The 12,999-nt window shown below is 39.8% G+C and overlaps 1 protein-coding gene across 1 annotated transcript in view; it reads left to right on the plus strand.

The window, feature by feature from the left end:
- The window catches only part of MDN1 (midasin AAA ATPase 1), a 154,869-nt gene that overhangs the window by 87,507 nt on the left and 54,363 nt on the right, over window positions 1-12,999 (plus strand). Inside the window, exons 46-57 of the mRNA XM_060168184.1 lie at window positions 467-675; window positions 1,684-1,832; window positions 2,184-2,395; window positions 2,779-2,999; window positions 3,838-3,951; window positions 5,628-5,760; window positions 6,785-6,900; window positions 7,659-7,792; window positions 10,752-10,909; window positions 11,131-11,251; window positions 11,616-11,826; window positions 12,588-12,819. Of these exons, the coding sequence (XP_060024167.1) occupies window positions 467-675; window positions 1,684-1,832; window positions 2,184-2,395; window positions 2,779-2,999; window positions 3,838-3,951; window positions 5,628-5,760; window positions 6,785-6,900; window positions 7,659-7,792; window positions 10,752-10,909; window positions 11,131-11,251; window positions 11,616-11,826; window positions 12,588-12,819 (2,010 nt within the window). The remainder of the gene's footprint in view (window positions 1-466; window positions 676-1,683; window positions 1,833-2,183; window positions 2,396-2,778; window positions 3,000-3,837; window positions 3,952-5,627; window positions 5,761-6,784; window positions 6,901-7,658; window positions 7,793-10,751; window positions 10,910-11,130; window positions 11,252-11,615; window positions 11,827-12,587; window positions 12,820-12,999) is intronic.

The following is a 12,999-nucleotide window of genomic DNA, read 5'->3' on the forward strand; positions in this document are numbered from 1 at the left end:
AATCAGCTGTTTAGCTTTGGAGGTAAGTGTGAGCTGTCAGACAGCTAGATGCAGAAGTTGATGGACATCGAATGTTACAAAGCTAAGTGTTGCTGGAGACACTGCTCCTTTTTCTTTTCTCTGTAGGTGAGTTAGAATAATTGATGAATTAGCACTGCCTGATGTGGGGAATATCTGAAAGTAAGAATTTTACAGTCCTCAGTACTAAAGGTGCACTGGATATACAATACTTAGTTCCTTAGGAAAATAGGTTTAGAGAAACTGATTTGCTGTATTGATGCATTTTGGAACTAGAGGATAGAATGCAGATGTAAACAGCATCTGTACGTTGAATTAGCAGTGTTACCTTAGATGAGCTCCCTGAAGATGAGCCACATATGATTTGCCCTCACCAATTGTTGCTGAGCTGCACTGTCAGTTGCACTGAGATTTTGATTTTTTTTCCTTTGAATTGCTATACTACTAGACTTTTTCTCTCAATGGATCCTGTGCATGGAGAAATATCCCGAGCTATGAGGAATCGTGGACTTGAAATCTACATTTCAGGAGAAGGGGATGGGAGCATCCCAGATGACCTGGATCTGAAAGTCCTACTGCACAGCCTTGGGTTGGTGGGGGGCAGTGTGTGTGACATCCTTCTGGCTTTGCACTCAGAGACCCGAAGTGCTGTTGTAGGTAAGGTGCTTGACTTCTAGGCCTCTGCAGGGTTTTCTTCCTCTGGAAATTCATGTTATTCTATTTGACTGCTAGTTCAGGAGTTCTTACATTTAGTGTACATGGAAATAGAAATTACCAGGAAAGCCTGTTAATAATGTAGATGCGCTTGGTACCCTTCTTCCCCAAGAGATTGGGTTCAGCAGGTGTGAGCGAGGCACAGGAATCAGCATGTTAAAGAAGCTTCCTGGGAAATTCTGATGCATGCAGTCAGAGACCCACACTCAGAGGAATACCTGTACTGCTTTTCGCACTGAGATTGATGAAGTTTGTCCTGCAAATCTTCACGGTCATCATTGAATCTCTTGAAGGTTGAATAAAGAGGGAGCTTTGAATTGTTTAAAACAGATAGGTGTTACTTCTTCTAAATGTCCAAATATACAAGAAAGAGCAGTAATAATAACAATAATGAAAATAATGAAATGTTACTTATTAAGTAACTACTCTGTGTTAGGTGCAATGTTGGCTGCTTATTTAGTCCTCACAGTAGTTCTGCAAGGTATATTTCCATTTTACAGATAAGGCTCAGAGAGGTAGATTAACTTGTCAAATCCAAACAGTTAATAATGACAGCTGGGATTTGAAAGCAGATCTGTTGGATTTCAAAGCCCATGGTTCTTTTTGGCACCATGCTCATTTTGCCCCCTTCAGTGTGTGTCAGCTTTAGATCCAAGGGTCTATGTGGCCAGGCTTTATCACATTAGTAAATGAGTCATCTAGTCACTTCCCCAAAAGGTACTGCTGACAGAGAAGGAGGGGAGGAGGGCGGAATAGGAGGCAAGGAATGTGAATGTTCCCACAAGTTCATTGTGTGCTAGTGAGCCCCCTATAGTCCACTTGGAAGGCTTTCTCAAATAAATATCTGGGTGGATTTGAGTGGAAGTTTGATGTGAAAGTGAAATTTGTCCATTTTCACTGGAGATTTTTCAGAATCTATTGCTCATGGATGGCACTATTTCTTCTTTTTAGGTTCTCCAGCATCCTCGTTGTCAACACTCATTCACACAGCCTTACTCATTGTGCAATACCTACAGCGAGGGCTGAGCTTAGACAGAGCCTTTTCTGAAGCATGCTGGAACGCATATGTCCGCTCCCAGGCTTCACCAGCAAACCAGAAGGTACTGTGAAGTGTTTCACACAGCTTTCTACGTTATAACATTACAGGTAATAGGAGGAAACTTTATTGGTGGCAACTTTAATGACCTAAGAGAGCCATCTGCAGTTATGCTCTAACAGAGATCTGATATCCAGGCACTTTTCTGGAAAATAGCGTAAATGTAAATATTCCTTGAAACTTGCCTCTCAGCGGAAAAAGTGAAATTTAGCTTGAATGTAGTATATTGAGGAATGTGTCTGAGTGTTGTGAGAGGATCACAAGGGGTCTAGAAAACTACTGTTGCCCTGCTAGTTTTTGGTAAGAGCACTTGTGTCTCGGTGCCTGTACACCATGTGTTTTTATCTCCTACCAGCTTGTGCAGGCTTTACTGGAGAAACACGTTTGTTCTCTGCAAGCACATGAAACCTGGGGCAACTCCATTATTGCCATGGGGCTGTGGCCAGATTCTCTGCCCTCGGCTCTCTCTGCTACGGAAGATTCTCATCTCTCTAAAGTCCGAGGCGATGGACAGATCTTAGTATATTGTCTTAACAGGCTGAGCATGAAAACGAGCAATTGGGCAAGGTTAGTGGAGCCTTGAGCGTCTGTATCTCTTTGGCATCTTGACTTCTCCTCCCTCCCTCCCTTCCTTTCTTCCTTCTTTCCTTCCTTCCTCCCTCTCTCTCTTTCTTTCTCCCTCTCTCTTTTTTTGATGGTAATGGTCATGACCCAACATATTTGACCAGAATGTTATGTGGCCATTTTCCACACAGTTCCATTGTTTGTTGTGATACTGCTCCCTATTTATTATTTATTATAGGTACGTGTTTTAATTGTCCCCCTTTGGAGGGACTCATGTTTTCCTTGTTAACCTCTTTGATACATTCATTGTAAAGTTATTGTCTTGGTTCTTTGAAATATGAAAATTTAACCCTAGTACTAACTTAGCCTATTGCAATGAATTTCAGGATCCAGCCTCTTACTTTGCCAGACTTAAAGAAAATTATGCAGTCCTCCCACCTGGAGAGCTTAAAATTTAATTCAGTTGAAATGGATACTTACTGGATCGATGAACCAGATGCTCTGGCTGTGGCTGTTAAATTGCTCATAGAAAGAGCAACCAATCAAGACTGGATGCTCAGAGTTAAATGGCTTTATCATTTAGCCAAGAATGTGCCACAGGGGCTTGGTGAGTAGAGAAACTTCATTTGTGTAATGAGGGAATTTAAGTACACTTACCCGGCTTTAGTAACTCAGCAGTTGTTTTACTCTCCAACTACACTGTTAAAATTACATCTGGGGAAGCTCCTAGCAGAACGTTTATGACTTAGCATTACTGCTTATATAGCTGTTAAAATATTAAGGAACACATCTGCCCTTAGATGTTCCCTGAGATAAATTTTTTTTTCTCCACGTAATCCTTAGCATTTCAGGATCCATCCAGCTTTCTATCAAATCCAGAAGGAAAATATACTATATTATGTTACTTTTAAGTTTTTGAACATCCTGCTTTTTTTGCTGTACTTACTCTGCTGCACACGCGTTCTATCTGGGAAAGGGTTGCTTTTGTTAAATTTACTTCCCATAAAAGTACATAAGATTCTAATCTTATTTTCGTTCCAATGCTCTAAGTGGTCGTGCTTGATTTCTTTGTACTTTTTTCATTCCAAGAGAGGGAAAAGCAACAGTTAACAACATTGTACAGATTGTAAAGTACAGGACATGGAATTTGTTGGTAGAACTTGTTGACTAAAGTAATTGAGTTTACATGAGTCTCTGCTGCACGAGAACTTGTAGATAAGCCAGCGTATGTGTATATTATTGTGTGGTACATGTGATGTCTAAACGTGTAGAGAAAAATTGTATAAATATTTGTATCTGCGGTGTCCTGTGTGATAGCTGCTAGCCAGAGGTAGCCACTAAAATGTGACATGTGACATGGCTACTGTGACAGCAGCTGTAGAACAGAAAGTTCAAATGGACGGCACTGCTTTAGATGCTAACATTTGCTTCTCCTTCCTCCACAGAGTCAGTACAGATTCATTTGGAAGCCAGTGCTGCATCTCTTAGGAATTTTTACTCAAATTCTCTCTCATCTGGGGTCAGTAATGTCATCAAAATATTACAACCAAATGTAACAGGTACTGCACCTGACTTGATTTCTAGCTCTCAGCACTCTGGGAAACTTCTCCATTGAGTTCATGGGAAAAAGATCTGTTACAGCTCCCACTTATAACAGTTTTTTCTAAAGAAGACTCAGGGTATCCAGATGCAAATTCTGCTACTTTTTTTGAAATTATGCATTCTTTAGTTTCTGAAAGGATGATGGCACACAATGTAGTGGGAAGAACACAGGAGTTGGAAGACTGGGCTCCAGTTCCAACTTGGCCACAAACTGGCTTGTTGATTTGGGGCCCATCATTCACACTGCTGACTTTGTTTGAAAAATATGGGAATTAAATTCATTCTTCTGGGGTCCCTTTCACTTATGACTTTCTGTGATATACTAGTACTGTTAACAGAAACTGTGATCTATTTTGAGATGAAGGGGAAACAGTACAGGATCAGTTTCTTCAGAAAATAGAAAACCTTAATGATGAAGTTATAAAGCCTTAAATACAAAGTTACAAAACAAAATCATAATGATAAAAGGAGTAGCCATCTGAGCCATCTAATCAAATGAGGTATTCAGAATTTCTCAATCTTTATTTGATGTTGATCAAAACATACTGTTACCCATTTGGTTTAGAAAAAAATATGCACGATGCTTTTGTGCTAAACCTTATGTTTACATAATTATAATCTTATGTATACTTAAAATTACCTTATGTACACTAAAGGTAACGGGCTAAATGGTTGAGCAGAAATCAAACAATAGAGAAAACTTCTGTAGTAGTCAGTTTGCGGCTGGACCTAATTATGGCTTTCCAATTATGAAGGAATTTTGGTCTTTGGGAACACAGTTCTAGAGTAGAGTGGTAGGTTCCCTTTGTAGCAGACATGGCTTGCCCTCTGTTGGCACTCATTAGCTCGTCTTCCTTTTTCCCTTTCAGCTGTGTAGCTCTGGATTGTGTAGTCTTGCTGGACTTTGGGATATGGGCCCCCATGTGTACCTTGCTATTCACAATAGGCATTTGTTAGACTACTCTATGGTGGATGCCTTTAAAACTTGAAGTGCTCCACTGAACCATCCAGCTCAGCCACCATCAAATTAATGTTCCCATCGTTTTGGTCTTACCTCTTCCGCTGGACTCTCAACCTCTGGAGCGGGTCAGAGTCTGATCGCTGCTGCTTTAGAGAAGAGATACTGAGCTTGAGCCAAAGGAGCAAGAGGTAGCAGCAGCACATCCTGTGATTATAAAGAAATGGTTTTTAAGGGAAATAATCTTGAGTTGTTTTTCTTACTGAAAGCAAATAATGAGATGTGTTCATTCATTTTCTGCCATGTAAGTTCGTTTTTTTATGGTTAATGGCGAAAGATTGGGTAATTAAGCCCATGGATTCGTTCCCAACCAGAAGTGGGAGCTGAGCAAATGAATACATTTGTTGGAATGTTTATGCTGTAGCAGAGGTTACCTTTCTATCCTACGGTGGAATGAATTTTCAGGGCTAGAAGAAATTTTGCCTTTAGAAAGGAAATAGCGTAAAAGCTGTTGAACCCTACCTTTCTACCACCATGGACTGAAACCATTTCCTTGGTCCCTCTCTTCCCCGGCAGGACTCAGTGGGATCAAAGTAAACCAATGAAAATCCTCAACTGAAATTTGCCAGGCAAGGAGTTTAACTCCAAAATTCTACCTTTTGTTTTTTAAACCAGATGAATATGTGATCCCTCTGGATCCCCGATGGAATATGCAGGCTTTGGACATCATTAGAAATTCGATGGACTTTGACCCACAAATGGACCAGCCTGAGCAGCTCTTTGTCCTTTTAGAGTCTGTTGCAAACAAGTAGGTGAAGTCTACTGTTCTGGGTGCTCTTTGCCTTGTTGTACACTATGGCTTCACAGATAATACCTTTCCTAAGCTATACTTGACAGTCTTATGTGTGTTTAATTTTCTGAACCTGAGAAGTGGTGGGTGTCAGACATGATTGCTTTGTCACCACCTCTCCTTCACGCTCCATGTGCAGCAAAATCATTCTGACCGTGATGTCCAGGTGCCTGGGAATGTGACAGGTTCTTAATAATTGAATAGGGTACTTTAATAAATACACTAGTGAAGCATTAGTGGTGGAATTTGTTTTGTGGTTAATCTTTTATCATAGGATAGTTGTGTTTCCGCTGTTTTCTGTGTGATTCCCAGCAGCTCCTTGCATTTTCACATGTCCTTTCCTCAGCCATCTATCTGCCCCATCCAATGTTGGAGATGTACGTACATAGTGACCTATAGTATAAATTTACATAACTGTTATATAAGTTGGTCTTTCCTCACCTTTAATGTAATGACCGGTAATATTTTTTAATTGGCCATTAGTGTAATAGATTTAAAAAATAATTTTGTAATTGAGGTATAACGTGCATTACAGAAAAGTACAGTAATGATGATTATATATCGTTTGGGTGACTTTTCACAAAGTGAGCTCACTCATGTGATAATGTAGTAGTATCACCTCTGAGGCCCCCTTGTCCCCCCTCCCAGCAACTCCCCCTTCCTCCTCCCCAGGTAACTTCCAGCACTGCAGGTTAATTGTGAGATGGCCAGTTTTAAGAGTTCACAGCATAGTTTGTCATGTCATGGCAGAGCAACACAGAGGGACTGGGTGGTCTACCTAGCCCTCTGTCTTCCTCCCCACCCAGCTCAGTTGTCATCCCTCTTGCTGCCGTCTCTCTAGTCCAGAATTTGCAGAGGCACGAGGGGAATGGCAGGTTGAAGGAGACTGATGTTCCAAGGGTTCTCAGGATTCAGCCGGTAGAGGCTGTAATAAGTATTATTAACCAATAACTATTCATTATGTTATGGAATCTCATTTCAGGACAATCATATATCTTGATCGGGAAAAACGGATTTTTACGGAAGCAAATTTGGTTTCTGTTGGTGGCAGAAAGTTAAGAAATAGTGTTTTGAGAATGTCCTTTGAATTCCATAAAGGTAAGGACATTACCTTTACTTTCTTCATTTATGCCTCTGACTGCATAATGTTGCTGAAGGTGAGAGGGATTTAGCAGCTGATGCCATGGTACTGATTCCTTTTGATTTGCTAGCTCGAGTTTGAACATCTTCCCTTATTCAGTAGTTTTGACTAAGTGCTTTTTTACGTGTCCTTGATCTCATTTACTTTTTATAGCAACCATGAGATAAGCCTCATGAGAGAGGAAAGGGAGGCACAGAGATGCTCAAGGTCACATCTCTAGCAAGTAGCAGAGCCAGAACTTGAAACTTGTTCTGTTGGCTCAAAAGTGTGAGCTCATAAGCATTTGCTTATAGGTTCTTTCTTCCTTCCTCCTTTTTTTTTTAAATTGAAAAGATAACGGTATTTCTTGGAAAATATTCAAACTATATAGAAGCATAAAAATGGAAAAAGTCTCCTCTCACAGCAGCTACTGTTAATAGTATATTTGTTTGTATCTTCTCAGATCTGTGTTATCTATCCATCCAGTCATATACACACTTAGAAATTGTATTTAAACAAATGCTTTTTTTTAATTAAGACGTTATGAACGTCTCTAGATATGCACGACTAACTTGCTAACTTAATAATAGACAAAGGTTTGCTTTCAATTTTCACGTTTCAAATTGACCCTTGTACTGAGAATAACATTAAGTTGTAGATTACTGTTGATTTTGAAAATGTCCAGAGATTTAAATCTGATCAAATATTCTTATTTTGTTTATACCAACTCTATAAGATCCAGAGAGCTATCACAGCCTGCCCCATGAAATCGTGGTCAATCTTGCTGCTTTTTTTGAACTTTGTGATGCGCTAATCCTGCTCTGGGTACAGTCCTCCCAGGGGATGGTGTCTGATGCCAGTGTTAATGAGGTAAGGAGATGTACCTGTTTTTATCTTAAGCAACATATTTCTTGGCACAAAGATTCTTAGGGGCAAGAACAACTTCAGTGTTGTTACATGTACAATATTATTTGAGAAGTTCTTAAGAATTTAAATAGATACACATATTTTAAAGCTTTATGGTGTTATAACTGACATATAGTAAGTCGCATATAAAGTGTACAGTTTTGTATGTTTGACATGTGTCCACCCGTGCTACCATTACCACAGTCCTGACAGTGAACCTATCCATCACCCTCAGACCTTTTCCTCTTGTTCTTTGTTTTCTCTTCTTTTTTCCTGCCCCCCCACCTCCAACCAGGTACCCACTGATCTGCTTTCTGTTACTGGTGCTCAGTTGTGTTTTCTAGTATTTTATATTGTTCTTTTTTATCTGGCTACTTTCCCTTAAAATCATTTTGAGGACTTCCCTGGTGGTCCAGTGGTTAAGACTCCACACTTCCAATGTAGGGGGCACAGGTTCGGTTCGATCCCTGGTCAGGGAACTAAGATCCCATATGCCGTGTGGTGCAGCCAAAAAAATAAAAATATAAAAATGAAAAAAATATATTTAAAAAAATCATTATTTTGAGATGCATCCATATTGTTTTGTGTCTCAAAAATTCATTCCTTCTTATTGCCGAGTAATAGTCCACTGCATGTATGTACTACATCTTATTCATCCACTCACCTGTTGATAAACATCAGAATCTTAACAGTTATATTTTAATTCACTAATCCTTCTTAGACATGATTGTCACATATGGACTAAATTGGGCTTGAATCCAGATTATTCGAGTAATTCTGGTTAAACTAGAATTGTAGATCTTAAACTTTTTAGTCTCAAGGCCCACCCCCCCATGGTCATAAAAGTTACCAAAACCCTCAAAGAACTTTTGTTTATGTGTTTATGTGTATCAATATTTACTTTTAGGAAATAAATCTGAGAAATGTAAAAAATATTTATTAATATGTTTAAGAAACACAGTAACAAATTCATTTCGTGGTAATATGAATAACATTTTTAATGAAAAACAACTATTTTCCAAAAGAAAAATTAAGAGGAGTGGAACTGTTTTACATTTCTGCGAGTCTCTTTAATGTCTGGCTTAACAGAAGAAACCTGGATTCTCACACCTGCTTCTGCATTCGGTCTCTTACAGTATGTTGTATGGATTGAAGTTTGTGAAGAAAAACTGGCCTCTATTTCATGTGGCTAAGATATTGGAAAGGGAGGAGTATTTAACAACATTTCACATAACTGTGATATTCTTTGATTCTATACCACAGGTTGACAAGTGTTAGTTTTGTAAAGGTTACTTGTAATGTGGAATCTGAAAAAGTATCACTGATCTTGTCATGTGTTAAAATCCGTTGGCCTGGCTTGCATTTTGGATGGACTTTTAGCCTTGCATGTATGTTCTCATGCACTGGTAATTTGGAAAGTATTGTTCAGTGAGTTATCAGATCTTCCAAGTGTTGACACGTTACATTTTTCAATATAGATAAATTTAAAAAGTCACACTCATGAAAAATTACCACAAAAAGTTACCTCATGAAAAAATCTGTAAGTATTGGGAAGTTGTCAAGCTCTTAGTTTTTCAAAGTTACTAGGTTTTACTTGAAGGTTCGAATTCTATCATCAGCAACAAATACTCTCCTGTTTTTCTTGAACTGACAGGTTGACTGCATTCATTTTCCACACAGTGTTTGCCAGACACCCAATCACAGTTTGTCCCCTCCACCCCCGGCCCTGTTTTTGGTACCATCAGTGCAAATGTCAACATAGTGAAAAAGGCAAATAACGTGACATTATTATGAAAACAGCTCTGACATCATAAAACCTAAAAGGAATCACTAATCTTGAGACTACTGTAAAAGTACATAATTAGAAGGACAGCTAAGTTGGAGACTCACAATACCTGATTTGTATTAAGAAGCTACATTAATGAAAACAGTAGTTATTGTCATAAGGATAGACATATAGACCAGTGAAACAAAAAAGAGACTTCGGAAATAGACCCTCTTATATGGTCAGTGAAGTTTTGGGGTGGGGGGGCAAATATGCAAAGGTAATTTAATGGAGAAAGCAGTTCATTCAGCAAATGGTAATGGAAAAACTAGATATCCATATAATAAAATAAAAATGAGCCTTTACCTGCTACCTTACATCATATAGAAAAGTTACCTCAAAATGGATCATAGACCTATGTATAAAAGCTAAAATTATGAACCTCTAAAAGAAAACATAGGAGAAAATCTTCACAGCTTGAGGCTAGGCAAAGATTTCAGGGCATTCTTCATAAAAGAAAAAAATTGATGAATTCAATTTTGTCAAAATAAAGAACTTAATAGCTTTAAGAAAAGGAAAACACTGGAAGACACTGTTGATAAATCACATGTAAATTTTATAGACAAATAATAAGACAACCCAATTTTTTAAAATGAACAAGAGAATTTGAATAGATGCTTCTTGGAAGATAAATGAATGCCCAGTGAGAACTTGGAAAAATTGCAACATCATTAGTTATCAAGGAAATGTAAATTAAAACCACAGTGCGGTGCCACCCACCAGAATGGCTAAAATTAAAACGGTCAGCAGCAGCAAGTATTGGCAAGGAAGTGGAACAAACTGAAACCCACCTACACTGCTGGATGGGATACAAAATAGTGCAGCTGCTTTGTCAAGCAGGTTGGTGGTTTCTTACAACATTGCGTGTACACTTACCACATGACCCAGTAATTCCACTTTCTCTGATAACTGAACTTCAAATAATAGGAGGAAAGAGCTTTGCTTCCTCTGACTGCCTTAATAATCCCTAAAAATACTCCAGTCGGATGCTAGATCTTTAACGTGTGTATGTTGAGTATTGATTAATGATTGAAGTCAGTGTTCCGTGTCCTTTACTGGGAGATGTTTGTGAGCAGTTTTGGTTTACTTTGTTTTTAGATCTTGGGTTCTGTGCGGTGGCGGGACCGGTTCTGGACCGTGGCCGATACAGTAAAAGTGGATGCACCAGGCCTGGCCTTGCTTGCCCTTCACTGGCACTGGGTTTTAAAATATTTGATTCGTCAGATCCCGCAACTCCTGATGAACCACGAAAACAAGTAAGAGTCATATTTAGAGTAACAACGTCAGTATCTACAGTATTGACATTAAAGGGAGGAGGGTTAGGAATTGAAATGTGCTTCTTCTTGGCTTTACTTTGGTTTGTTCCCTTGGCCTGTTGGTGAATGTAAATCAAATACAAAATGTGAGTGATGTTCTTACCATCCAGCATTTCCCCCTTTCCTTACTTCCCTTCTGCCCTTTATCTCCTTTGTTAAAGATATTACAAAGAGGTTCAGACCGTCTCAGAACATATTCAGAATTGCTTGGGGAGCCCAACTGGTGGATTCACGGGTATAAAGAAGTTACAGAAGTTTCTGGGACGACCGTTTCCTTTTAAGGTACGACTTGGAAGCATGCAGGAAACACAAAGATTTGACCTCTTTGGCAGCTCTCCTGGAACGTGGGGACTGCCATTCAACTATACTCAGCCTTGCTTGCACAGCTTAATTCTTAGATGTTCAATGAGTACTATTAACTGACTTGTTAAATGTTATCATTTTACTTATTCTTGAGACTTTTAAGGCTGAGTAGACTTTTAACTGTATTACTGTGAATATCCTGAGATCTACAGGAGTAAACCAACTTTATGTTTTATAGAATCATTAAGGAAATATTTAAAACATTTTTTTCAGCCATGAATAGGCTGCTAAAAGAACTACTCTTCTCCTCTGTAATAGGCTCTCCTGGGTTTTATTGTTTCAGGACAAGCTGGTGGTGGAGTGTTTTTCACAATTGAAGGTCTTTAACAAAGCCCTTGCCATCAGAGAGCGGATGCCTGCCCTTGGGGAGAGTGGATGGTGGGAAGACATTAGTCGGCTCCAAATGGTTGCTTCTGAATGGACATTAAAGAAAAGTCTCCTACAGGCCTGGGGGTTGGTCCTCAGAGCTAATACTCTGGAAGATGTCAACCCAGGTAATGTGCTCTGGAGTTTGGCTAGCTGACAGATGTTCTAAGCATATCCTCTGCTCTGCAGCCAATACGTTTTATTTATTTATTTATTTGCAGCCAATAAGTTTTTTAAAGTTTTCCCTTAGATATTCTCCTTTTATTTATTTATTTATTCCCTGTATACTTATACCGACCACTAAATAAGTATCAGGCATAGGGCTAAACTTTTTTTTTTTTTCCCTTTAATTTTTTTTGGCCACACCACGCAGCTTGTGGGATCCTAGTTCCCCAACCAGGGATCAAACTTAGATCCACGGCAGTGAAAGCCCAAGTTTTAACCCCTGGACTGCCAGGGAATTCCTTAAACTTTACATATATTATTTAATTCTATCATTGGAATTGTGCAGGTATTAATAGCATTATTTAACACAGCGGTCCCCAACCTTTTTGGCACCAGGGACTGGTTTCGTGGAAGAGAGTTTTTCCATGGCTGGGGTGGGGGATGGCTCAGGCGGTGATGGGGGGCAATGGGGAGCGATGGGGGGCGGTGGGGGGCGGTGGGGAGCGGCAGATGAAGCTTCGCTCACTCGCCTCGCTGCTCACCTCCTGCTGTGCGGCCCAGGTCCTAACAGGCTGCAGACCGGACCGGGGGTTGGGGACCCCTGTATTAACACATGAGACACTCAAGCTCAGGTGAAGTTGAACTCAGGTTAAGCTAATGGTCATGTGACTGGCTGTTGGGAATCTGAGCCTGACCACTGACCACTGTGTGTCTTTTTGTCCAGATGAATTGAAGAGTCTTGTGAATGCTCAGTGTTCAGAGCTAAAAGCCAGAGGAATTTCACTTGGTTTTCTGGAGAAAAAGCACAGCGAAGCTTCCTCCCTGTCACAGCCAGGCTTTACCTCCTTAATCCAGCTCACCAGGAGTGTTCAGCTCTGGCCTGCAATGGAGTACCTGGCTATGCTTTGGCAGTACAGAGTCACAGCGGATTTTATGACGCAGGCTTGCCTGAGAAGGTGAGCCATCCTTCAGTTTTTTTCCTTTGGGGGCACTTATTTTCTTGCAAGGTTATTCCGTGTATTCTACACAGCGTTGTCTTGAGGGGGCGTAGTTGCTGAAGCAGAGGGAGGTCATTTGCCACTTTGGAAAGCCAAAACTTCTTGAAGATGCTTTGCCTGTTTTGACTGCACTTCTAA

The sequence above is a fragment of the Lagenorhynchus albirostris genome, chromosome 12, assembly GCF_949774975.1.
Source record: "Lagenorhynchus albirostris chromosome 12, mLagAlb1.1, whole genome shotgun sequence".
In the NCBI taxonomy this organism is placed as follows: Eukaryota; Metazoa; Chordata; class Mammalia; order Artiodactyla; family Delphinidae; genus Lagenorhynchus; species Lagenorhynchus albirostris.